The 26,034-nt window shown below is 35.5% G+C and overlaps 1 protein-coding gene and 1 long non-coding RNA gene across 2 annotated transcripts; one reads left to right on the top strand and one right to left on the bottom strand.

The window, feature by feature from the left end:
- LOC125647999 (uncharacterized) lies at window positions 1-25,693 on the bottom strand. The gene is made up of 10 exons (XM_056140870.1): window positions 25,521-25,693; window positions 25,368-25,420; window positions 24,901-25,062; window positions 24,106-24,241; window positions 13,536-13,709; window positions 12,474-12,526; window positions 11,487-11,615; window positions 6,926-6,970; window positions 4,301-4,436; window positions 1-2,258 (listed from the first exon to the last, which is right to left on the bottom strand). Exons 5-10 carry the CDS (start codon window positions 13,616-13,618, stop codon window positions 1,763-1,765), a joined length of 942 nt encoding a protein of 313 aa, XP_055996845.1. The 5' UTR covers window positions 13,619-13,709; window positions 24,106-24,241; window positions 24,901-25,062; window positions 25,368-25,420; window positions 25,521-25,693; the 3' UTR covers window positions 1-1,762.
- On the top strand, window positions 9,371-10,383 carry LOC125669451 (uncharacterized). Its single transcript, XR_007367860.2, has 2 exons — window positions 9,371-9,626; window positions 10,075-10,383. It is a non-coding gene; the product is annotated as an uncharacterized LOC125669451 (long non-coding RNA).
- Window positions 25,694-26,034: the final 341 nt, after the last annotated feature.

The following is a 26,034-nucleotide window of genomic DNA, read 5'->3' as shown; positions in this document are numbered from 1 at the left end:
AAAAGTTAATAATTTATTTACAAATATTCACAGAAAAATATATTAATAAAAAATACTAATTTACGGAAATCAAAGTTTACGAAAAACATACATCAAACGATATTATTTTACTCGACCATTCATGTTCAAACTTGTGCAACTTTTCTCAATAACAGAAAAGCATTATGTAATTTAGCAAGGCTTTTGATAAAGGCACTGAGCCTAAGAAACTTATAAGATATTATAATTATGCTTGTCCATCCTCCATATTTGATCAAATGATTCTTTTCACATCGTTATACTCACTAGTATATTGTTACTTGATTATTATATAACTGTACCATACCAATGAGATGTTTCTCAAGGTTTCAATAAACTAACTAACAAGAACAGTGTACGTTATTTGTTAACCGCTTTGCTAAATTCATACATCAGAATAAGACTGTTATACAGGTAGCGCTGTCAAAACCAACAGTGCAGTATAGTGTGTGCGTGCGCATGTGGTACATCTAGATACTGAACCTTGCACACCTCAAGAGATACGAATCATCACACGTGAACTCCGTATCTGTCACATAGTAAACATTATGTACATGTTTCCTCGTGTTTGAATGCAGCAAACACGTAGCAAGAGGGGAAGGGGATGCTGACACAACCACCCCCAATCTGACACAACCACCCCCAACCTGACACAGTCACTCCCAATCTGACACAGTCACCCCCAATCTGATACAGTTATCCCCAATCTGACACAGTCACCCCCAATCTGGCACAGTCACCCCCAATCTGATACAGTTATCCCCAATCTGACACAACCACCCCCAATCTGACACAGTCACCCCCAATCTGATACAGTTATCCCCAATCTGACACAGTCACCCCCAATCTGACACAGTCATTCCCAATCTGACACAGTCACCCCCAATCTGACAGTCACCCCAATCGGACACAGTCGCCCCCTAATCTGACAGTCACCCCAATCTGACACAGTCACCCCCAATCTGACAATGTGCATTTTCTGTCATATGTGTATATGCAAAGTCCGTTACTTTTAAAAGCAAAATTGAATTTAATGGCTGGTTGTCTCCATTTCATATCATTGATGAATGGTAATTGAAGGCTTGAACCGATTAAATGAAGCCGTGTACTGAAGGATTGATCTTTTGTCCCCTCACCGCCGCTCTCCTCAATTTTGGATACTGAGGTTTAGACAGAACTACGAATTCAAGGTTTTTTAGAGTGGGGTGGGAGTTTGTGACGAATTTTCAGACAATGTGAAGTTAACTCACCCTTACTTTGAAAAAGGATACTACGTGCATTTTAGAACCTGCATATCACCTGGATAACTCCGTTTACCTGATCGGAATATAGGATTCACGGCGGGTGTGACCGGTCGACAGGGGATGCTTACTCCTCCTAGGCACCTGATCATACCTCTGGTATATCCAGGGGTCAGTGTTTGCCTAACTCTCTATTTTGTATTGCTTATAGGAGTTATGATATTGATCACTGTTCGTTATCTTCACCTTAATTGAAGAAAGCCAGTATTGTGTGTTAATAATCCTGAAGGCACAATTGCATGACAAAAATGAGTGTACCATACCACGTTCTCCCCTCTATGATTCTACTATTCGAAATCTCGTATGTAATCCTTCTGTACTGCAAAGATATGGAGGATTTGAATATCAATATACCACCCTTATAGATCGTACTATAGATAAGATATAATGAACGTAAAAATGGCTGGTTTGATATGAAATGGTTGTAGGTACATTGAACTTCATTACAGTGGAATAAGTCTGTGGTATCCATCGTCATCTTTGGATCCTCCTTCAGCGGAAGCGAAATTGAAACTTTTGTCTGCATCTTCTCTATCTTGTTTCACTAAACTGTATGGCCTCGTGGGATGAGTAGATGTGGATGGTGCATTAATCGAGGGACAGTGAGATCCCATATTATGTGCAGCAAACTCGGGTCCAGAAACTGTCGTTGCATTATTTCTAAAACTGGAAATGTTATTCGATTCAAAGCTGCCAAAATTTTGTTTATTGTTCAAGCCACTTACACTATATTCTCCCGGAGGATTGTTTATTATTTCTCCTCTGGTGAACTGGCACCGGTCGTAGTGATTAGAGAGTGTGTTCGAGTCACGTGAGCGAGAAAGATGGTCCAGATTTACAGAGTCTCCATTTCTCGTTCGTACACTCGGATATTCATTTCGGTTTGCCGAGTCTGGAAATTTGTCACATCCTGAATTCTGTTGAGAAGTTTTTGAACACCTACAACGTTGAGAAAATGTCATGAAATAAAGTTTTGATGAAATGTTGAGTAAAATAACTCGTAGTTTTATGTTTTATTCAGGACCAGTGCAAACAACAGCGGTAAAAGAAAAAAAAGGTGAACGTGGGTTAATTTAAAGAAATAAAGTAGCGTTTTCATGGATGTTGCAGGATATCCTCAGAGTCAAGGAATGCTGTTTTAAAATATAAAAGTCAAGGTTATTTATATTTAAAACAATATTTCGAGACCTTTCCATATTGTTAATATACATGTCTATTTTCTATTTAAAGACGTTCGTATAGATTTAACCATCACTTTTCAAGAAATAGAATTGTGATGTTAAAAAAACTTTTTCCCTGAAATATTAAAAAAAATATATGAAGACTAAAAATATTAATTCAAACATCGTAAACAGGAATATTTCAAAAGACAAAATGAGGAATTTCGGAGTATGCAATTAAAATTTAATGAAATTCAAATTTCTCTTTTAAAAAAATTAATAAAAAAATTTGTGAAAAATAAACGACAAATACTTGTGAACTGGGTTTATTACCGATGTTTCTATAAACATATGAAGAATTGGTACCGGTAAAATCACCAGGTGCATCATTCCACCTTAAGGCCCTGTGACTTGTAATTCAGCATGTATGTAACGTTTAGAGCCTTGCTTTGCGAAGGCCCGTCCGAGTTTCGCTCAATATAACTTTATCTTCTTTCAAAGTACAAATGAAAGTAACCAGCTTTGGCACAAGATGGATTATTTTAACCCACACCAAGTGTATAATGAATGTTAACTGTTACGTAAAGATATTAGTATGGTAGATCAGAACTGATTCCAATATGATTTGCAAATTTTTCTGGCAGTTAATATTTTTCTATTTCTTCGACACTGGGCTTAATTACCCTATTTCAAACAGTAGAGCCTCAACTAGAGGTCATATTCATACAATATGCATTTGCAGTTACCATAATGAAGCGATGCTGGTTAAGTAAATATTGTGGGTGTATGCCTGGTTCACACTCGTGCGATCGGTTACCAAGGCCACGATTGACAATTCGTAGTTGATCACGGACGTTTTCTGGAATTTCAGGTTTTGATACGAAAGATAAATCAGGTGACACGATCTAAACAACATTCAAACACGATCACATACGTTCTGCTGAGATTGTCCCGATCAAGATCACGATTGAACCTCGATCTCATACGATCTCATACGATCCGAGTTCCCGATTTGGGACGATCATGTACGTGCAGATATGTTCGTATACGTTAATCACGAACCGGTGTGCTATGTTACAATAGGATACGATTTCAGGATCGAGATGGTCACTGTTTGAACTACGATTGGATCCTGATAGGTATATATACAGCCCGACTGACCATTGACTTCATTTTTCCACATCTAGTAAACAATACAACCCACAAACGCTGAAAATGGCGGAAGTTGAAGTTGATGTCAACGTGGCATTGGCAGCTTAGATATTATAATATAAAACTTAAACGGTACCAATTTTGATGCACCAGATGCGCATTTCGACAAATAATGTAAAAATATCGTGACAGAACGTGGGACATTGCAACAAATCGTGGTGTATTGACCGGAATCTTCATGATTTGGGAGCACGAATAAATGCGATATGTTGAGCTTTGTTACGATGCAATACGATCTGATAACGACTGATGTTGATCGTAGAAAATATTTGGACAGTCAAAACATTTGCTACCAACACAATTGACGCCAAGATTAGGCAAGATTTGATACAATCACCACGACTATTCCACGAATAAGACCACGATTTCAATCGTGGCGCGAATCGTGATAGTGCGAACATAGCATTACAACTCATGCAATGTGAATTGGTTCTAAAAATTCTTAGATTCCATCATTTTCGTAGATAATAGTTGTGCGATTATTGCCAGACGTAAAGTGAATCAAGCACGTAGCAGAATGCAGGGTAGAATAATGCATTTAAAAGACACGTGTGTACTTTCAGACAGGAAGGTTAACACATTTAGACGTTAAGAGCTACATGAACTTACCTCCACCAACAGAACATCACAACGCAGGAAAGGATGACAAACGCCTGAGTACCACAGAGGACATAAAAGACCACATTTAAGGTATCGCAGTCGATCCAATCTTCTATGTCCTCTTTATCGATGCTCGTGTTTACTTCTATATTACCGAAAGAAAGAAGGGAAAAAATCCCAATAGATATGTATATTAAATCAGGAAATCGGTATTTTAAAATTTCGGTCCAAAATATTCGTTCAATTTTGAAACAAGAGTACCGCAAACGGTATAAAATACGCCTGTGAAAATGCTTACATGGTTTTTTTTTAAGTCATAATTTGTAGATTTTGCCTTAGGTAGTATCAGCCATCATCAGGCTGTGACATACTTTCTTTGCATAATATGAATAAAGGGTCTTAACTTAAAACTGTAACAGGGGGTAGATAGACAAACTAAGAGTTGTTTGTGTGAAATATTTCCCCAAATTCGAGCAAATTCAACAACCTGTAAATATTCAAAATGTCAAAGAAAATTATAAATTGTTGAGAATAAGAATCCTTGCACTATGCACATCTTCAAGTTATTTATAAATACCCTAGCTTTTTAAATTGTGAAAGGAGTTCTGAGGAAAAACCATGTTTTTATTTAATATCATATTTCCTCAAAATGGACTAAGTTCAAAAACCTGTAAGTTTCTTAAAATTTGAAGAAAATCAAAATCCTTGCCACATACACATCTTCTATACCTATATCAATACTCTGTAAAATAAAAAGGTCCTCACTTGAAAACTGTGGAAGGAAAAGTAAAAGACAAATCATGTAATATCTATGCAATATTTTCTCAAAACTGACTAAGTTCAACGACCTGTAATTATCACAAAAATTCAAGAAAATCAAAATCCTTGTCACATGCACATCTTCCATACACATACAAATATTCAGTAAAATAAGAAGGTCCTCACTTGAAAACTGTGGAGGGAAAAACAGACAAGTTTAAGACTAGACAAAGTCTTTTAACTTTTACTAACAAGACTAAGTAATAATTCCTCAAAAGTTCAACCTGTAATTTTCACAAAACTTGAAGAAAATCAAACTCTTTGCCACATGTACACCTTCAATACCCATATAAACACTATGTAAAATAAGACGGTTCTCTTTTGAAAACTGTGAAAGAGGTTCATCGATCAAATCATGTACTATCTTTGTAATATTTCCTCAAAACTGACTAAGTTCAACAACCTGTAAATTTCTCAGATATTGAAGAAAATGAAAATCCTTGCCAAATGCTCATCTTCAATATCCATACAAACACTCTGTAAAACAAGATGGTACTCGCTTGAAAATTGTGGGAGGAGTTCACCAGACAAATCATGTACCCTCCATAAAACAATAATTTTCAAATAAAGGGGCAAAACTCCTGAACGAGAGGTCGATATAGATCAAAATATCAACATGATCTACGGTGATCTACAAAGAAGCTACATAGCAAGTTTCAGCTTGATACCTGACAGAGAAATGAAATTAGAAACAGAAAATCCCGAACGGACGGACGGACGTACAGACATTGCTGTACCATAATACGTCGCGACTAAAGGCGGGCGTATAGAAATGATGGGATTTTTACAGTCTCCCTGGAAAAGATTGACATTGTTGCTACTTTACATCGAAATTAGATGTAATTAAAATATTGATAGTAGAACAATGAACAGCGTTACCATCGTGTACCAGACATTTTCCACAAAACGACAGTGAAATTTACGTGCGTGAATGCAAAAACAACGTCTGAATGCATACTATGCTGTATATGGCAATAACAATGAAATAGACTTGCTAGTATCATTTCTGCTATGTTGTCAATTTTTGTTTGGTGGGTTTTTTTAACGTCTCTTCGATAATTTTTCACTCATATTGAGACGTCCCCAACTGCAGGTGAAGTATTACAAATGTAGATCTACATTGTGTGCTTAGTGCTAAGGCTGTAGCAGTGAGGGGTCTTAACGTACCAACACCTGCCTCGACACTGAACCTCCATTTGTAAAGTCATACCCGAACGGCCCGTGATTCTCACTTCTAAATACCGAACGTTTGGCAAAGGAGCAATCGCTAACTATGTTTATGTCTTGGCTTTGACGCAACCCTGGCAAAAGCAGGACTTACACCTATGACCTCCCGGTTACGAGGCGAACGTTCTACTAATGAGCTACCGTGACCGATGTTGTCAATGTAAACAAAAAAACACACACATGGAAATTTTGTGTGCTGTCAATTATTGCGCAGTAGTTCCGGACGAACGGCTTCCGGGTCTTGTCTTTATTCTACAAGTATTAATGGTCAGTAAATTGTTTAATATCAAATCTGATTTTTTAAAATTTGAAATTGTTTGTTTTATTACGATATTTCACGTATATACTACTCCGCAAAGTTATGCCATTTTTATTTGTGAAACTTAAAAACAAACTCGCAGGTGTTGTGGAAGCTATATGTAGATAGGCTTTTTGATAAAATGTTACATTATCTGATATGTTTTTGTATTTTGGAATTTTTTCATGAATTTGAATTTTATTAATTCAGTAATGACACCTATTGGAGATCACTTCACAGCTGAATAAGGAACTATTAATGGTCAATTCGTAACCTGAATGGAAACTTACGTGTGGATGATTGCGCTGAAAGTGAAAAATTCTTCTTGGTCATATCTGCAATTATGTAAGAAATGCATGTATTATATTGAGCAATTTACATCGTTGTTTTTATTACATGTATATGACGGCTATCAAGAGTGAAAAGAAGGGGTATTGTACATTCTCATGAAAGGTGAAGATAACGATCAGTGATCAATCTCATAACGCCTAAAAGCACTACAAAATAGACAGTTTGGCAAATACAGATCCCTGGTTATACCAGAGGTGGGATCAGGTGCCTAGGAGGAGTAAGCATCCCCTGTCGACCGGTCAGACCCGCCGTGAGCCATATATCCTGATCAGGTCAACGGAGTTATCCGCAGTCAAAATCGATGTGCCAGGAACGGCCTAACCATCTGTATGAAACATGTCAGACAACATTTGACCCAATGATAGGTGGTATTGGCAAAGTAGATCGTTATAACGACCATAGAATTTGCAAAATGCTTACTTTAAACGAGACTGTTGAAACCCCTGCAACATCAACTTGTTTGTCAGTAGCTTGCCTCGATTAAAAAACTGGTCATACGAAGAACAAGCTCTTGCATATCGAATCAGATGAGAGACATAAACACCATATGCAGGTGATAATGGAATATTGCTACATAAATAAAGTTGACGATGGAGAAGCTGAAATCATCCCGTTTGTGTTATAGTTGAGTTATTAGTTTGCCGTTAATATCTATATCCAATTAAGTATGAAGCAGAAGTGGATGACTGCATGGTGTCTTCTATTTCGAGTTCACAGGGATGAATCGAATCGACATATGAATGAAATTAGTATTGCTAATAGATAATACGTCGTCGATAAATCTAAATTTCGAATTGAAGGTCACAGTAAGAGATTTTTTCTTTTCACGTAGAAGTTTGTGAATAAATTCTGCTTCATACCAATATAAAAACAGGTCAGCTAACAAAGGAGCACAAAGTGCCCAGTGGTTTTTGAAAGAAGTAAAAAATGTTAAAAGTTTACAGACGGACGGACGGACGCCGGACTACGGGTGATCAGAAAAGCGCACTCACTTGGGCTTTCAGCTCAGGTGAGCTAAAAAAAAAACAGGTCAGCTAACAAAGGAGCACAAAGTGCCCATGGGAATTCCAACAGACTGTTGGAAAACCTGATCACCAAAGACCACGAAAATATTGTCAATGAGGGTCTCCAGCATAGTTTTTATTTCAATTTCAGAGTACTTGTGCGTGGAATCAGAGTGGTGTTTAACAAAGTAGTTTTTTGGATGACTGATCACTAAATATGAATATTTTCGTTTTCCATTTTTGTTGAGGAAACAACTGTCTATGATATCAAAAAGTCTAATCTTTATTTTATCATGAGGAATGGTCGTGTAAAGTATTGAAAAGTCATACATGTTGACTTGAGAAAAGTTTTGAAATTTCAAATTTATTCAAAGTTCTTTAAAATATTTTAGAATCAACATTTGATTTACACCACTTCTGGCATATGTAAAACTTATACGGTACCAATTTTGATGCACCAATGTAGTCGCACAGTACATTTGACGATTCTCCTTCATATCTGTTAATATTTTCGTGAAAAGCAAAGATAGGGGCTTGGGAGAGCATTTACTGGATCGGATGAAAGTGTCACCGCTTAACCTTTAGCTAGCGTGAATACATCCCCTTCCATCGATCATAGGGGTACTAACATATGGAGGCAATGAAAGTTTACCTAAAACTATTTTCAGGACTACAAGGACATACGATTTGGTAAAGTGGTAAAGGTACAACTGTATTTGAAGAAAGACTACCTACACCTGAATAGAGACCCGTAGATAGTCTCTGACTCGATATCATGCTAAAATGGGGTGACCCTGGGTCCTACTCGAGGGTACGAATTATCTTTCTGCCAATAACGCGTAACAACAGTATTGTCAATATATATAATTATTCCTATAATAATATAAGTATTCCTAGGTAATGAGTAGCATCCCTGCATCAACAAGGTAACGCAGAAGAGCATTGTTTGAAAATCAAATATTAGATCTGTCTCCTTTCTGTGTTGTGTCCAGCAAACAAGCTCATGGGAGAATGTGATCCCCTCTTCCAATTCTTTTTAATTTACGCAGAAATTCATTACCCTACTTTTGAAAATACTTCCTATGAGTCTCCTCTCAACCAATATAGTATTCTACTTCCATCTATATTAGCAATAATTATGCTCCTATCTTAAACTATATTGTATCGTACTGTTTCCTTGGTTTGAAATCCGTCAACAATATAAACCTGTTTTTCCAAAAGAATACGTTGTACCTTCATAAACAAGCGGGTTCGTTTTCTTGTGTAAGGTCATTTAATAGAAAACAGAGTTTGACCTACAATTTGAAAATTTTAACCTTGCTTATAGATTTTGAACAGTAAGTGCTAGAGCCTTGGTATTTTACATGAGCAGGGCTCGCGCTGCCCATCGCATTTGTCGCATTTTGCGATTTTTCAGGAAAAAATGCGACAGAAATTCCGGAAATGCGACACGGACATTTCGTATTTTAGTATTCGCGCGCCATTTTGAATTTCAGCTGTTGGCATCCAAACAGCCTCAGGGCTGTTTTACCTGTACAGAATGTGGATACCCTGTCGCATGGGAACAAAAAGACTTAGGGGCGTCTTGTTTATTTAGCAGTTTACACAAAACAAAGGATCGATCCTCTATGTGCAGGTAGGTGTGAATGAAATGAACTTTGCGTGTGCCAGTTGCCTACAGTACACATCGTAAATATAGAGATACCCGAGTCATTACTGGGGAGCTACCTGTTTTGTACTGGATGGAATAAAAAGCGTGTGATTGTGCACACAAGCTAGTCAATGGAAGATACTTCCGTGTTAATAAAGATATATAAAATTTAATTTGTCGGTTCATCACAGTACAAAAGCGATTTCATCTAGAAAGGTAAACTAGAATGTTCAGCTATATTTTCTAATCCATTTGACGTTAGTATAGTATATAAATAGAGGAATGTTGGGAAATTGCATTATTCTTTAGGTCTTTAGTTTGATCTATTTAGAAAATGGCCATGAGGAAACGCAAAACAGTAGGTTCTTCTGAAATTGCTATCCTGTCATCTTTTGACTTCACATCATCTTAAGCCATTTAAAATTTGTTTCAGACTTCATGAAGTCCCTTCTCCTCTACATGATGAGATTCACCGAAGGACCACTTTGTCGTTCTGGATTTCAAGATGAAAACAGGATTCTTCAGTGAAAATGTGATGTGAAACTATGATCATGTGTTATGTATTACAGTAATTAATTTTCAGTAACTTTGTCATCAGTGACTTTTTCTAGACTGCAAATTTAATGAGTAATATATGTCATTTACACTACTAAAATGATTAATAAACATTTAGAAACTCATTTCTTGTCTTTATTTAATATAGCCAGTTTATATGCTATGAAATACTCCTATTTTTTTCTGGTATGAAATAGAATTGAGTCAACTTAGCCAAAAACAATATTTAGAAATAAAACCATGATTGTGCTGCAATGTCATCAGACTGACTAAAAAGCAATCTGCTGAAATACAATCGATTTTCACAATATCCTAATAATTATAGTGATTTGTGATAAAAGCTAAACAAAGCTATGTTGTATACATTGTGTAAGAATAATCAGAGATATGATATGTTGTATATGCCTCTTGAATAATATACATGAAATATAGATCTACAGTAAACGTGTATGGGTCGATGCACGCGCGCCAGATTGCGACACAAAATTTTGGTCCAGTGTGAGCCCTGCATGAGTATTTCTTGTGACAGGACCTTTCGATGGGTACTAAAACTTTTGACCTTGACATTTGAACTACTTTTTAAAAAATTGACATTGGTCATAACTTCTAAATGGTTAATATCAGAGCTTTCATATTGCACATTAGCATTTCTTGTGACAAGATCTTTCTACGGGTACAAAGATATCTGTCCTTGTGACCTTGGCCATCTTTGGAATTGACCATGATCGGGAACATTTGTGTTTCACAAACACATCTTGTTTTCAGATTACTTTCTACTAAAACTGCATTTTAAAAACTAAATACGGTAAATTTGAAACTTCAATTTCAAAAATGAAATGCGAAGATAACGAATAGTGATCTATCTCATTACTCCCATAAGCAATACAAAACAGAGCGTTGGGCAAACACGAACCCCTGGATATACCAGATGTGGGATCATGTGCATAGGAGGAGTAAGCAGCCCTGTCGACCGTCACACCCGCCGTGAGCCCTATATTCTGATCAGGTAAACGGAGTTACCGTAATTAAAATCAGTGTACCAAGAACGACTAACAATCGGCATGAAACACGTCAGACAGCATTTGACCCAATGATAGGTTGAATTGGCAAACTAGATCGTTATATTATTCTATATATCCCCAATTTCCATCCATATCAGAATTCTCTGGTGTGATATCCCTCATTAATTTCGTCAAATTTCCTTGCAATCGGAGAGAAATTTTCTGATAACTGACATGTGCCATATGTTACCATGTTATTTCATTGTAACTGTCACATGCACTGTCTTACATGGCAGACATCCGACATATTGGTTGCAATATTCCTCTGTAGTACAGCTGCAAGTTTCCTCACACTTCATACCATAAGAGCCGTTAGGACATGGTTCTTGGCAATTATCTCCAAAGAAACCAAAACACACTGTAAAATTGAAGTCATTAAATTTATCAAATGCAAGTGTTAATATCCCCGTTTGCACTATCATACAATTCTGAATCTACTTGAGATACTGTAACATGCAAATTGTCAAGACGGTGCTTCCAAGAACTTGAAATTTATTAAAATGATTATTCATTATAGGGAAGCTACCAAACATTAATTTAAAAATGTTTTGTCTTCCTAAATATAGTCTTTTTACATATGTGTATGCAATAGGGGATCATCTTGTTAGACCCCCTATCGGATGTTTTTATTTTCTGTATATATGTTCTCTTTCTCAATGTTAATTTTATAAATATATGTAACAGGGGGTCATCTAGTCATTTGCAGCATATGATCTCTTTTTTACTTGGTTTTAATGACCCCCCTGTACTGTATATACTTTTCGTCATTTACTAAATAAATTGATATTTTCTATTCTCAAATTTGTTTTGATTTGCCTGCTTTGAGCAAAAACGAGTGCAGTCCACTTGGCTAGTGCTTTTGAGCTAATAATCATAAATAAGATTATTCAAAACAATTCAATCTGTACAAAATGGTGGCTTCGTTACGTCGTTTTACCTGAAGAAGAACTGATGCATAAACGAACTGCTACATGTATATGTATTTTACGGTATTGTAAATAATGAGAACGAACTGCTATATGTATATGTATTTTACGGTATTGTAAATAATGAGAACGAACTTCTACATGTATATGTATTTTACAGTATTGTAAATAATGAGTTTCTACAGATTTTGACTTCATTACAACGTTTATTAAAGGTATAATGAAAATGAGATAAAAGTATACAAAACCTTCGAAAACGTGTATGTTGCTCCATATATGAAGACTCTTACCTGCGCAACTGTCATTTATTTTTCTATAACCAGCACAGCATCTTTCTGCATTGCTGAAGTAACAGAACACAATTACGCTATATATATTTACAAAGCGGCAAACTGACAACTCAACTGTATGACAAACGGGATGATTTCAGCTTCTCCATCGTCAACTTCCCACATTTATGTAGCAATATTCCATTATCACCTGTAAATGGTGTTTATATATCTCAACTGATTCGATATGCAAGAGCTTGTTCTGGGTATAGTCAGTTTTTAAATCGAGGTAAGCTACTGACGAACAAGTTGATGGTACAGGGATTTCAACAGTCTCGATTGAAGTCAGTATTTCGCAAATTCAATGGTCGTTATAACGATCTAGTTCGTCAATACAACCTCGCATTGGGTCAAATGCTGTCTGACGTGTTTCATACCGATTATTAAGCCGTTCTTGGCACACTGATTTGACTGCGGATAACTCCGTTTACCTGATCAGGATATGGGGTTCACGGCGGGTGTGACCGGTCAACAGGGGATGCTTACTCCTCCTAGGCACCTGATCCCACCTCTGGTGTGTCCAGGGGTCCGTGTTTGCCCAACTATCTATTTTGTATTGCTTGTAGGCGTTATGAGATTGATCACTGTTCGTTATCTTCACCTTGCATTTTTTAGCATGGTTAGACTACATGTACAATAATACGGAACATTCAGCATTTGATTCATTATAGTCCTACATGTACATGTCACTACGAAATATCTACCCTTCTGTAGTAATAAATTGTAAACGCTTTGTGAAAAGCATTTAATTGTATTTGTAGTGTGTATGGAAAGTACTAATTGAACACTGTGAAACTTTAATCTACAATAGTAAACTTTAAGACCAGGGGTCCGTGTTTGCCCAACTATCTATTTTGTATTGCTTGTAGGAGTTAGGAGATTGATCACTGTTCGTTATCTTCACCTTGCATATATATATATATATATATATATATATATATATATATATATATATATGGAAAAATGAAAATCACATGAATTATGTGTTAAGGATACATGCATGCATATTGTATATATACTCACTTTGTCGTTGGGCAATTGTTAGAATCTAGATCTGCTATGTCAAACAGTAAAATCCAAAGCACCAAAACACTTTTTCCCAGCATAACTACCAGATAGATTATGTGGAAAAAATATCTTTACAATCCAGCAACTTCCTCCTTCCTCAACTTCACAAAATCCTCTGCGTCCGGATGTCTAAATTTTAATCGATTTACATAATTAACAACAGCGTGTAAGGAACCCGTAACATTCATACTCCACACAAGTACCTAGCTATCAAGTGGACGACGATAACCTTTGGTAATCATACATGTAGTAGAGAGTCTCATGCATGTGAATATTCACGTACTAACAAAAAATCAGTAATTTAAAAGATCATCTAGTCATGACCAAGCTATCCATGGCGTTTGTTAACTATAATGTAGACTATAGGATATGCAAAGCAGAAACCCTGACGTTTGATTCCAAAACTATCAATCTTTAAATGAATTCCACAGGGGCATTTGTCAATCACCAGTCAAACAGTTGGTGTATTGATAGTGAAAACCCCTTCAACCTATGAAAGTAACTATCTTTTATGACCAATCTGACAATGAAGAGGTCCAGGATTCTCTCGATATTGATCGGATGAGGTATAATCTATTTCTAAAACAACAAAGCGAACAACATACCGACAAACAGTTGCGGTATAATGGCGTCATATGATAACTTATGTAACGTAAACAAATTGATTTCATGAAAACATGGAGATGACGAACAGTGGCCAATCTCTTAAATCCTATAAAGAACACAAAATTAACAGCAAGGCAAACACAGATCTCTGGAAACACCATACATGAGATCTGGTATATAGGAGTAAACATCCTCTGTCGAACAGTCATACCGGCCATTAGCCCTATATCTTGATCTGGTAAACGGGGTAATCGGTAGTCAAAATCAATATGTTAAAACCGGCCTAATAATCGGTATGAAGCAGATTTAACAGCATTTGACCGAACAACAGATTGTATTTTCAAGTAAGATCTGCCTTTATTATAACAACCATTGACTTTGCGAAATGCTGACTTTAAACGAGACTGTTGGAAAACCATGTAATGTCAACTTCTTTTTCAGTTGCCTGGCATGATTTAAAATTGATCATCAGCAGATCATTCTCTCGCGTATCGAATCAATTGAGAGACACAAACACCACATGCCGGCGACAATGGAATATTGTTACATAAATATGGGAATTTGAGGATGGAGAAGCCGAGGTCATCCAGTTAGTCGTTTTCTTGAGGGGGGGGGGTAATTAAATAATCAAACGTATTGGAGACAAGCTTTTTTTTTTCAATTTGCTGGCTTCACGTCTTAAATATTACAATATATGTATCATGTACATTCAATGTATTCGTCAGTACAACCTATCATTGGGTCAAATGCTGTCTGACGTGTTTCATACCGATTGTTAAGCCGTTCTTGGCACACTGATTTTGACTGCGGATAACTCCGTTTACCTGATCAGGATATAGGGCTCACAGCGGGTGTGACCGGTCAACAGGGGATGATTACTCCTCCTGGGCACCTGATCCCACCTCTGGTGTGTCGAGGGGTCCGTGTTTGCCCAACTATCTATTTTGTATTGTTTGTAGGATTTATGAGATTGATCACTGTTCGTTATCTTCACCTTTCATACAAAAGAAAAATAGCAAGTACGGCCAGGTTAAATGCATAGTACAATATAGTTTGAGTTGTTAATGTATTGATATATGTAACATTTATTATCAATAAAAATATCCAAATATGAAGCGGATATAGAAGACTGGTGTCTTTAACTGGAATATATCAAATCTACATGTGAATAAAAATGAGCATTGTTAATACAATGTAGATATAACGTCGTCGATATATCTAAATGTAGAGTTGTAGCTCACAGCAAGGGATTTTCATAGAGCAGGATATTTATTTAAAGATGAGAGTGCTACGGAACATGCCACTTCAAGCAAAGTGTCGTTACACAAAACAATCCACAAAACACAAGGAGTGGCTGCGATAAAACCAGCATCAATAAATGTCTTAAGTCATCACGGCTTCTCAGAAGAGCAATGTCGGAACTGCCTTCATGTTCATTTACTGAATAAAAACATTATGTATTAGATTACGATATCGATGCTTCTTTTCTAAGATACACCATTTGCTCTCTCTCTCTCTCGCTCTCTCTCTCTCTCTCTCTCTCTCTCTCTCTCTCTCTCTCTCTCTCTGGTTAAAATGTGGTAATTGTATGTTTCATGAATTTCAAGCTGTTTAAATCTAGACTATATCATCAAGTGGTCGCCACGTCGTATGATGTAATTCCCCTACCAATGGGAGCAACATCGAATTAAGTAAACTACCCCTTCCTGTTGTATATTCTAACGCATTTTACGGGCGTTTACTCTATTTAGTTTATCAATCTCCAAAGTGTTAAGGAATATGTTAATACTTCGAAAGCCATGCAAAGAATTTATTGTGTGTATGACTATGGCAGTCTCATGTTTGTTCATGTTATTTATTTTTCTCTCGAACTCAATCGGTGATCTAGTGTTCGAGGAAATCACAATTGATATAATCTTTGGTTTCCTACATGTAAAAACGCCCAGATTTTATTCCTTCCTCTTTCCTAAACCCATTCATTATTGGTTATTCATTTAAGGTGTTTGATGTACAATTTGATTGGTTAACATTTTTTTAACTTATTACAATTCTTTTCAAATTTGGTTTAAAACATCTTTTGGACAAGAGAGACCTAAATTTAAATGTCAGGACTCCTGCTCCTGTGATCTCAGGGGTGGGACAGAAATATTTACCAATTTTCAAAAATCTTCAATATAACCGCACATCTGTAAGAATAAAATGGATGCTTAGTGTTGTCGAGAAGGAAGGCCTCTACCAAAATTGTAAATTTCATTATCCCTGGGGTAGAGGTTCTGACTCTGATCTAGGGATCTCTATCATGAAACACCTATTGTGACACGGGACCTCGGTTTTTGTGGTCTCATCTGAAGGAGCGACACATTTAGTCGCCTCTTACGACAAGCAAGGGGTACTGAGGATTGCCAATGCACTTCCTCATATGATAATACTAATGCAATTGACATTCAATTTCTTGTAACATGAAGTCAGTCACATGATCAGTCTTTCTTGCATATGAATACAATCACCGCTTCAAAAGTCAGGTACTTTCACCTGACTTCTTGCTTTTGCAGTTGCGGATTTAGAGACCTCCCCTTTTGCCACAAATTTAAAAATTAGAAATAGTGTGAGTACAATTCCAGACTGGCACCCACAATGGCCGAGTAATTTGGCTAATACTTGACTTTCATGCCCCCCCCCCTTTCGGAAATCCTGGATTCACCTCTGCAATCACATCATAACAGAAACAAATGCATCGGGGTATTCATACAGGGTTTATTTTGTAAACAGACAAGAATTTCTTCAATTAATAAAACAGAAACATTAAACATACCGTTCAGGTTTTTAAATTTTAAACAGTTTTAAATACCGTCCACAACTATGCCTAAACTGCAACCTCTGCAACATGGCTAATTCATAAGGTAACTTTGATATTGGAAGCGAAAAATGGAGGTAGAGATATAGACCTATTTACTTTATGACGACGATGTGACCTGTTGTTTCCGGATAACGGACATCACGACTGACTAGGCATGAGCGAGGCTGGTTTCGAGGCTCGAAAAATTATGTTCATGTCAGAGTACCGCTGTCATTAAAATCCTACAACAGAAATCTCTCAAGTGAACAAAAACTCTGACAGTTCGTTTTTATTTTCTTTAACGCACACTGAAGGTAAATAAAAAAAAACCTACCTGCACTTCGTCTAAATCTGTCCTACTGTCTCGGAGCGTCTCCTACATCAACCGAGAGTCCTAACGATGAACATGCCGTTGTTTCCTTCCTAAAACCTGACCAAGAGCTTAACGTTAGCTTGGCCCATCATATTCTCCATCAATTCTCCCTGATCCTTTGAATTTCTATCAAATTTATGTTCAACAATTGCGTTTTCAACTTAGTAGGCTACGCCAACGTCACAGTTTTTCCATCGTTGATCGCAAATCACATCACGAACGTAGTTTACTCCGCTCTTCTTGTCTTCAATTCAGTTGACTTTCCGCTCTAAATTACCTTTATTTTACACCTGTTTCGTCTTTCTTAAACCTAAACTAAATATTAATAACTTCTATTCTCTTAGATATTGTTCCTAATTGTTTATTTGAAAAAAATCTAACTAACTATATTTTTTGTTGCACGATCGTTATTTCGGTCTTCTGTTACATAATCATGGAAGCTCGGTAAGAACACAATTCAAAATAGAGAAACAAGATATCATTTTGAGTGTAATTGGGATATGACATGAATTTGGTACGTGATCAAATCTACTATAACGCCAATCGGGTGTTATCGGATTTGATCACGTGACCAACTTCATGGCATTACCGTTTTCCTTGGAAGACGGTATCATATGGTTGAACTATTTTACAGTCTTTGGCCAATGCACTTCCTCTCCTTTGTGATTGGTTGAAAATGTTATGATGTGAAAATTCTAATTTATTTCATTGGTTGAAATTCTGTTCAACGCAAAGGAGATAATTTCCTAATTTACGTACGATTTAACAATTTTACAAGATTTTCAATCTTTAAAAAAAGAGAGAAAAAACGAATAAAGAAGAAAAATTGCAACATAATGAAACTGACATTTTAATCTTATTCATAACAACTATCCAAAACGTTTCTATAATTCAACAAATAATAGAAATGGTCTTTTTTGCACGCAAACATTAAAATTCTTTTTGATAAAATTTGGGTAATTTTCAGCTATTAGTAGTCTTTGTTTCTTGCTGTGTGAAAAATTAAACATGCTGAACATCTGCTTTTCACTGTTTTGGGGGTTTTTTTAGATTGAAAAAAAAAACCAAAGCTTTCTATTTTAGTTCAAACATATCTACTTCAAGGCCATAAAAGAAAAAATATTGCACAGTAGTTTGTAGTAGGTGTTTTTAAAACTTGATTTTATATAAGATTTACCATTTTAGAAAAGTTTGATTATGTTGTCATTTAATGAAAATATAAATACTTAAAGCATATCATACATTTATATCAGTTGACTATATAAGGTTATTCCTAAAGACGGCAAGCTTTGTTTAAAAGCTATACTTGTATCGCAATAACACTCAAAAATGATATCTTAATCCTTAAATGTTACCATCAACTACATATGCACTATCAATATAGTACTATTTAGTATTCATTTTAAGATAGTACTACTCACATTCTAACTTGAATAAAATGCAAATTCACATTCATAAATATTTCGAAAATCACAAATCTCGAGCGAATTACATAATTGATATACATGCATATGTACCATTGCCATAGCAATATATCCCAGTGATCAGGTAATCACATTATTTCGAATATGTTCCATTGAAACTGAAGAACACGTTTAACTTCTGAAGGATGCATGTTTTTGGTGATTGTATTTTGATGTATGAAGCATGGGACTCCCTTTTCGAATTTCCCAGTGACGTAGGAGATTGGAATGGTCAACAATTACCGTTGAGAAATCTCTTTTGGGGACACTAATTGTTAGTCGCTTAAATCATATTGGGCATCAAATTTGTCTCTGCATCCTGCTGACTGAAACAGTCGTATCGTAATAATCAAGCGGAAAAGAAGATATTTCTTTGTCGATCGAACCTATGCTTTGGAGATACATGGCTCCATTATCTCTAGTAGTCAGACTGGAATCGGGATAGTGACTACATGAAACATTCTGTTCTACAAGAGATTCGCTTGTTCCCATCCCCATTCCACATGGCTCACTGCTGTTTTCTTCTCTGTTTTCTCGCTGTGGTGAGGTCCTGCAACTATCGTTCAGTTCAATTTAATTCAACACATCTTACATTATGTGTATTACATAATTCTATTCTGACACCAGTAGTGGATATACAGGTAATAATTAAGTATTGAGTTGATATCACTTTCTAACAAGATTCTTTTTGTGGTAGATGGATATACAAAAGACATTGCGTGATTTGCAGTGACTTTGATAATAAAAGAAAGTGACTACACATTACATGACATAGTTTTGAGTTTAGCCTGTTTCAACCTACGATTTATTGTCTACAAGTGACTTATGCAGGTTTGCGATTGGTGTCTAGTACAGTGTAGCATTCATATACTGATATATAAATATTTCATCCTTTGTTGTGGAGTTTTAATAAATGATATTTGCAGCACTACCGTACTTTAAAGAAGTTTTTTATGATTTTTAGGGGATAAAATAGTCGTACAAAATGTGTAATGGTAATGGGAAGTCCTCAGCGTTGCATGATCGACTTAGGAAATTTTCTCGACATGGAGATTTACCTACGTTCATAATAGAACTGTGAGAAAGGTCAACGACTTCAAAACACATAAACACTCATGATTGACTCCTAGAAATATCACTGACTTTAGTCTCAGAGATTGTTATGCCATGCCATAGAATATAAACGATTTTATTTTCTAATTATGAGCCAAAACAGGACAAAAGGAAAATTCCACACATACATGTACAGAAAGACTGTCAAAAATAGTATAGAGAAATTCACATACAATGACACAAATACATGAGTATGGGAGAAAATTACATTATAACTTTATGTAATAGAGAGAAGGGCCATTGCACTTCATATAAATGGAGCAGCTTTCAAAGATAAAATAACTTGCTTTATACAAAACTGAAGGCAAATTGTCATGAAGGAATTTGCCTAAGCAATTAAGAATTTCATCATCTTCACAAGTTGATATCCATTCATCAGATGAATTAAACAAATGATTCACTTTATTAGAAGATCTAGTTTAAATAAATTCTCTGTTGACTGTATCTGTCACATTAATTTCATTAGTACTGTTATATAAGGAAGTGCATTGCCAAATGTAAATATAAAGGAAGTGAATTTAATCTTCAACTAGATTCCCCATAAGATATATATTTCCCTCATATTTATAGGAACATTGTAATATCTACCAGTTTCAATAAGTGATTAGGAAGAATTGTTTTAGCAAACTAAAAGTGATGTTTTCCTTGGGGTTTTTTCTCACATTTTTAAGGATAATCTTTAAAGACTTACGGTATATAACATTTGCCTATATGTATGCAAGGTGAAGATAACGAACAGTGATCAATCTCATAACTCCTATAAGCAATACAAAATAGATAGTTGGGCAAGCACGGACCCCTGGACTCACCAGAGGTGGGATCAGGTGCCTAGGAAGAGTAAGCATCCCCTGTTGACCGGTCACACCCGCCGTGAGCCCTATATCCCGATCAGGTAAACGGAGATATCCGCAGTCAAAATCAGTGTGCCAAGAACGGCTTAACAATCGGTATGAAACACGTCAGACAGCATTTGACCCAATGCGAGGTTGTACTGACGAACTAGATCGTTATAACGACCATAGAACTTGCGAAATGCTGACTTCAATCGAGACTGTTGAAACCCCTGTACCATCAACTTGTTTGTCAGTAGCTTACCTCGATTTAAAAACTGACTATACGCAGAATATGAGCTTCAAACAAGGAACAGTGTTGTAAACATATGATAGTAAAATAAACATACCAATATACTAAATATTAAAGGTCTATGTCAAAAGACAAAAAAGTTATGGTCCGGACAAAACAAATGTCCCCCAAAATTCTATTATTTGACCTTTACATAGAAGGTCAAAAGTCGTCAAAATGGTACGCGACACACTGTCTTATCATGGTATACCCACATACGAAATATCAAAGGCCAAAAGACAAAAAAAGTTATGGCCCGGACAAACTTTGTATGAGAAGCGGAAGAAGAATTCACACTAAACAATACGGTCAAAGGTCATCAAAAATGGCATGTGACACACTTTCTTATCATGGTATACCCACATACCAAATACTGGTATCAAAAATCTATGTCAAAAGACAGAAATGCTATGGTCCTGATAAAAGACATGCCCCGAAATTCTATTATTTGACATTTACAGAAAAGTCAAAAGTCATCAAAAATGGTAGGCGACACACTTTCTTATCATGGTATACCCACATACCAAATATCAAAGGCCAAAAGACAGAAATTTTATGGCCGGGACAAACTTTGTATGAGAAGCGGAAGAAGAAGAATTCACACTAAACAATATGTCCCCCTTCTTGGAAGGGGAGACATGATGTATGGTGACACTCTCTGAATCTACAAAATGACCTTCTGTATTAATAATTACTGAAGTAAGATATTCTTCACGTGCAAAATAAGTAAACGAATGTGTATGGAACGCCAAATTAACATAAACTCAAATAATTGACGATATCTTCAATTATTTGAAGATATCATCAATTCAAGTATTGCTCTCTTTAATTGAATTAATGCGAGCATTAAATCAATTATTGATCTCAAATGAATTAATGCGCGCTTCAATTCAATTATTGCGCGCATCAATTGAATTAATGAGAGCAATAATTGATTTAATGCGCACATTTATTCAATTATTGCTCTCTTCAATTCAATTGATGATAGCATCAATGTCGTAGAAATATTGCTCGCAATAATTAATTTAGAGCTCGGTATAAATAATTTGATGATCTCTCTAATTCAATTGAAGATATCTTTAATTACGTTCAATTAATATGGAAAAAATTAGAAAATCATTTGAAATTTAGTTTAAAATGGATATATGTTGCATTAGGATTTTTTCGTGAAGAAAATAAAACTATTATGTAGCGCGCATCAATTCAATTGTTGATATCATTAATTCATTTGAAGAGATCATTGATTCAATTAAACCGCACATCAATTCAGCTGAAGAATTAATGCTATCATCAATTCAATTAATGAGCGCAATAATTCAGAATTGAAGATATCATCAATTATTTGAAGAGATCTTTAATCAAATTATTGCGCGCATCAAATGAATTGATGATATCTTCAATTATTTGAGTTTGGCGCTCCATAAATGTGACAAATGTACCATTTTTCAAGTTCTTACATGTATATGTACATTTTCCATCTGTCAAACGTCTCCATATGAGAGAAATATTCTTGAGTGGGACGCTAAACAACATACAACCAACCCACCCATCTGGAGATATTTGTGTGACAGCGAATGTTTAACAAACATTCACATACTGTAGTCACCAAGGTCACGTGATCGTCTTTCTCACCTTACATTTTGGGTAATTCAAACTTGATGATGGGATCTAGGTACATGTATAATGTAGGGTGGAAGTACTTTTCTCGTAATTACGAGATAGTTGAAGGTTGATTTATTTATTTTTCATTATACATGTACATGTACATTCTAATAGACTTTCGTATGGAGGACTATTTGGTTTTTATTTACAACAATTTATAAGATACATTATATGATATTTTTAAAAGTATATATTCATTATGTCATTTTGGACAGTTGTGTCAGATAGGAAATACAAATTTACAATTGTATATATAAAATTGTGCATTAACAATTAACCATCGCGAGTTTCAATCAAATATGTTTGATCACCTGGATTAAATCAACGGAATGCGTACTTCCTGAATGAGAAAGCCATTGTCTTGCATTTGATCAGTAATGATGAGTTTGTTGATTTCGATTATTTCTGGTTTCATTTTACCCTGTAGCACAGACATAACAGGGACCACTTTTTGACGTATACCGGCAATACATGCATATCCCTTCCATGTACACTATTACTGGCTTAGCACTAGATTATGAAAATGTGATCTCAAGTTGTCACACGCTCACAAGAATGAGAGGTGTGTGATTTTCAAAAAAATGTTTTTTAAAATTATTTATCTATATGTATTTATTTTGCTTGTGGAATCCCCCTGCTATGAATAAATCGAAATTATACGTGCCTAAATAAGTACATTCAACTAACCCAAAGTTAGAACCAGAACAGGAGCGGATCTCAGAAATCAAAGTTAAGGGGAGAGGGGGTCATTGCATCTTTAAAGCACGTCTGGGTGATTTTCTCCAGAGGATTTCAAGTATTCGAAAAAATTAGTGAATTCATTAGTCCTTATTTTGTTTATGTACTGGTGCAGTGGTATACTGGCAAATATATACACACACGTATATACAATACCGTGCTGCTTATAAAACATTAGATAAATTAACTATCTGCCGGTGGTGCCCTTCTGCATCCACCATTACATAGATAAAAGTCAAACAATTACATGTAAGTACAATGTATAACATTAAAAATGGCCCTTAAATATTGTACCTTTTTACACCCAGGACCTTCTAATTGATATATAATGAACACTTAAATATTGTATCTTTCTACACCCAGGACCATTTAATTACTATTTAATGAACACTTAAATATTGTACCTTTCTACACCCAGGACCTTCTAATTAATATATAATGAACACTTAAATAGTGTACCTTTTTACACCCAGGACCCTCATATTAATATTTAATGAACACCCAAAATACTTGATACAAGCTTTCATTTTCGCACTTTTTAATATTTTATGAAACATAATATCTATGATTCTTCACCCGATTGCCGAGATATAAATAATTTTTGGAACATACCACTTTATGCATATTGCCATCACACACAAAACCAGGAGTAATATCTGTGATCCGCCAAGCGCGAACACCCCCATCAGTAGATTTCCACAGGTCTGACTTCCCGAAAGTCCAAGGTCAGGGCTGCTTTGATTGCCATCTACTTAATAAAAGCTTTATGATATATATGTAGTCGGCTACCTGCATTAAGATACAATGTTTACATCGTTTCTATATTGTTATGCATTTCTACTACAAATTTTGGTCTGAGGTCACATTCATTTACATTTATACGTTTACTCTTTTCATTTGGCCAACCCATAAATCCAAAAGAATTGTTAGTAAGAAACCGTCTTTTAACCGTAATATTTTCATTTGGCATCGGATTTTCAAACTGTTTCGTAATTTGAATTGATCACTAAAAGGGCAATCTAAAAACATGGGTCCGTTTTTGACCCCATAAGGGACTTTTTCGGAGCCTAAAAATTGCTATTCTAAGAATAAATTCTTAAGAGTTACATGTGTAGCTCTCTTGTTATTTCAAAAACCATGTTATAAACATATTGTCCAAGTTTCAAATCCCTAATCCTTTTTACGAATCGAATTGAACATCATAATTTTACACGTGCTAAAACATTACCTATATTCCTGTGTTAGAGTCTACCTTCGTGAGAAATTTATTTGGTCATATACAGCGTATTGATAAAATTCTTTATGTGAAAAATAACTATGAAATTTACAATCGGCATACATTTTTCTCAAATAGAAAGTCGTCTGTGTAAATTCATCTTCTCAGAAGGATTGCATGAAGTAAAATACCTTGCAAAGATATATTCTTTAGCGTAGACAGAACTGGAAGACATCCAACAAACGAATTGCACGCCTGATCTTCTGTACAATTACACTTAGACGTACATTTCGTTCCATAGAAAGTGGGTGGACATGGATTTTCGCAATTTTCACCGAAGAAACCAACACACTCTTTAAAAGAATATAATTTTCAATGTATTAAATGAAAAGTAAAATCGAATCACATACAAATAAAAAGTATAATTGCATGTTAAAATAGCCCGAAAAGTGCTTTTTCACAAAATCGATTGTGGACAATTCCCACAAGAGGGTTTTCTGTATGCATATTCTCATGTTTCATATTATTACAATGGGGATATTATACCATAAACGACATGTGCATAAGAATATGAAGAAAGCTATGTGTATTTTGATGCTATTTCCTTGATATAAAATATTTTGTTTAATGGAAAATCGGAAACTATGAAACAACTCACTTTCACATGTCTCGTTTATCATTCGTTCCCCTGTACAACATCTATCGGCATCACTAGAATATAGAAATGAAAACTACATGCACCCTAGTAGATAATACGTAGGACTCCATGCAATCGGAAAATAAAGAGCCCATTTTGGTCTGATTTACTTACTCTGCTGTAGGACATCGTCCAGAATCTGAGACCTGTAGTGAAATTATCCAACAGACGCCTAATAATATTATCATTGCCGCTACTTCCATGATAGTGTCCAGCTTCCTTCTCTACATCGCTTGCACATACGTCATCTCTTTTATCATTAATGGTGGAAGTAGTTCGCATGTCCTCCTTCTTAAAAATAGTGAGTGAATGAACACCGGATACTAGTGTGTGTAATATACAGGGGGCGGTGGGTATTTTACATGATGAATAAATATTACCCAGTAAACATTGTCATGAGGAGTTACAAATATACAAACGGTAAACAACAAAAAAATTCTTCACATTTGATTTAAAAATCGGTAATCAACCACAGTTATATGTTAACATTTTCTGATTTTGAAACTGGAAATAAACATTACATCATCACATATAATTATATGAATATTATTTTGCTTCAGGTTTTACAAAATTTCAACATCAAACTGCTTAGAATCATCAGCCCGAAATAAAATGATATTGTTTAGCA

The sequence above is a fragment of the Ostrea edulis genome, chromosome 6 (genome assembly GCF_947568905.1).
Source record: "Ostrea edulis chromosome 6, xbOstEdul1.1, whole genome shotgun sequence".
Lineage (NCBI taxonomy): Eukaryota > Metazoa > Mollusca > Bivalvia > Ostreida > Ostreidae > Ostrea > Ostrea edulis.
Note: the sequence above shows the minus strand (reverse complement) of the source record. Positions and strands in the feature narration are given on the sequence as shown.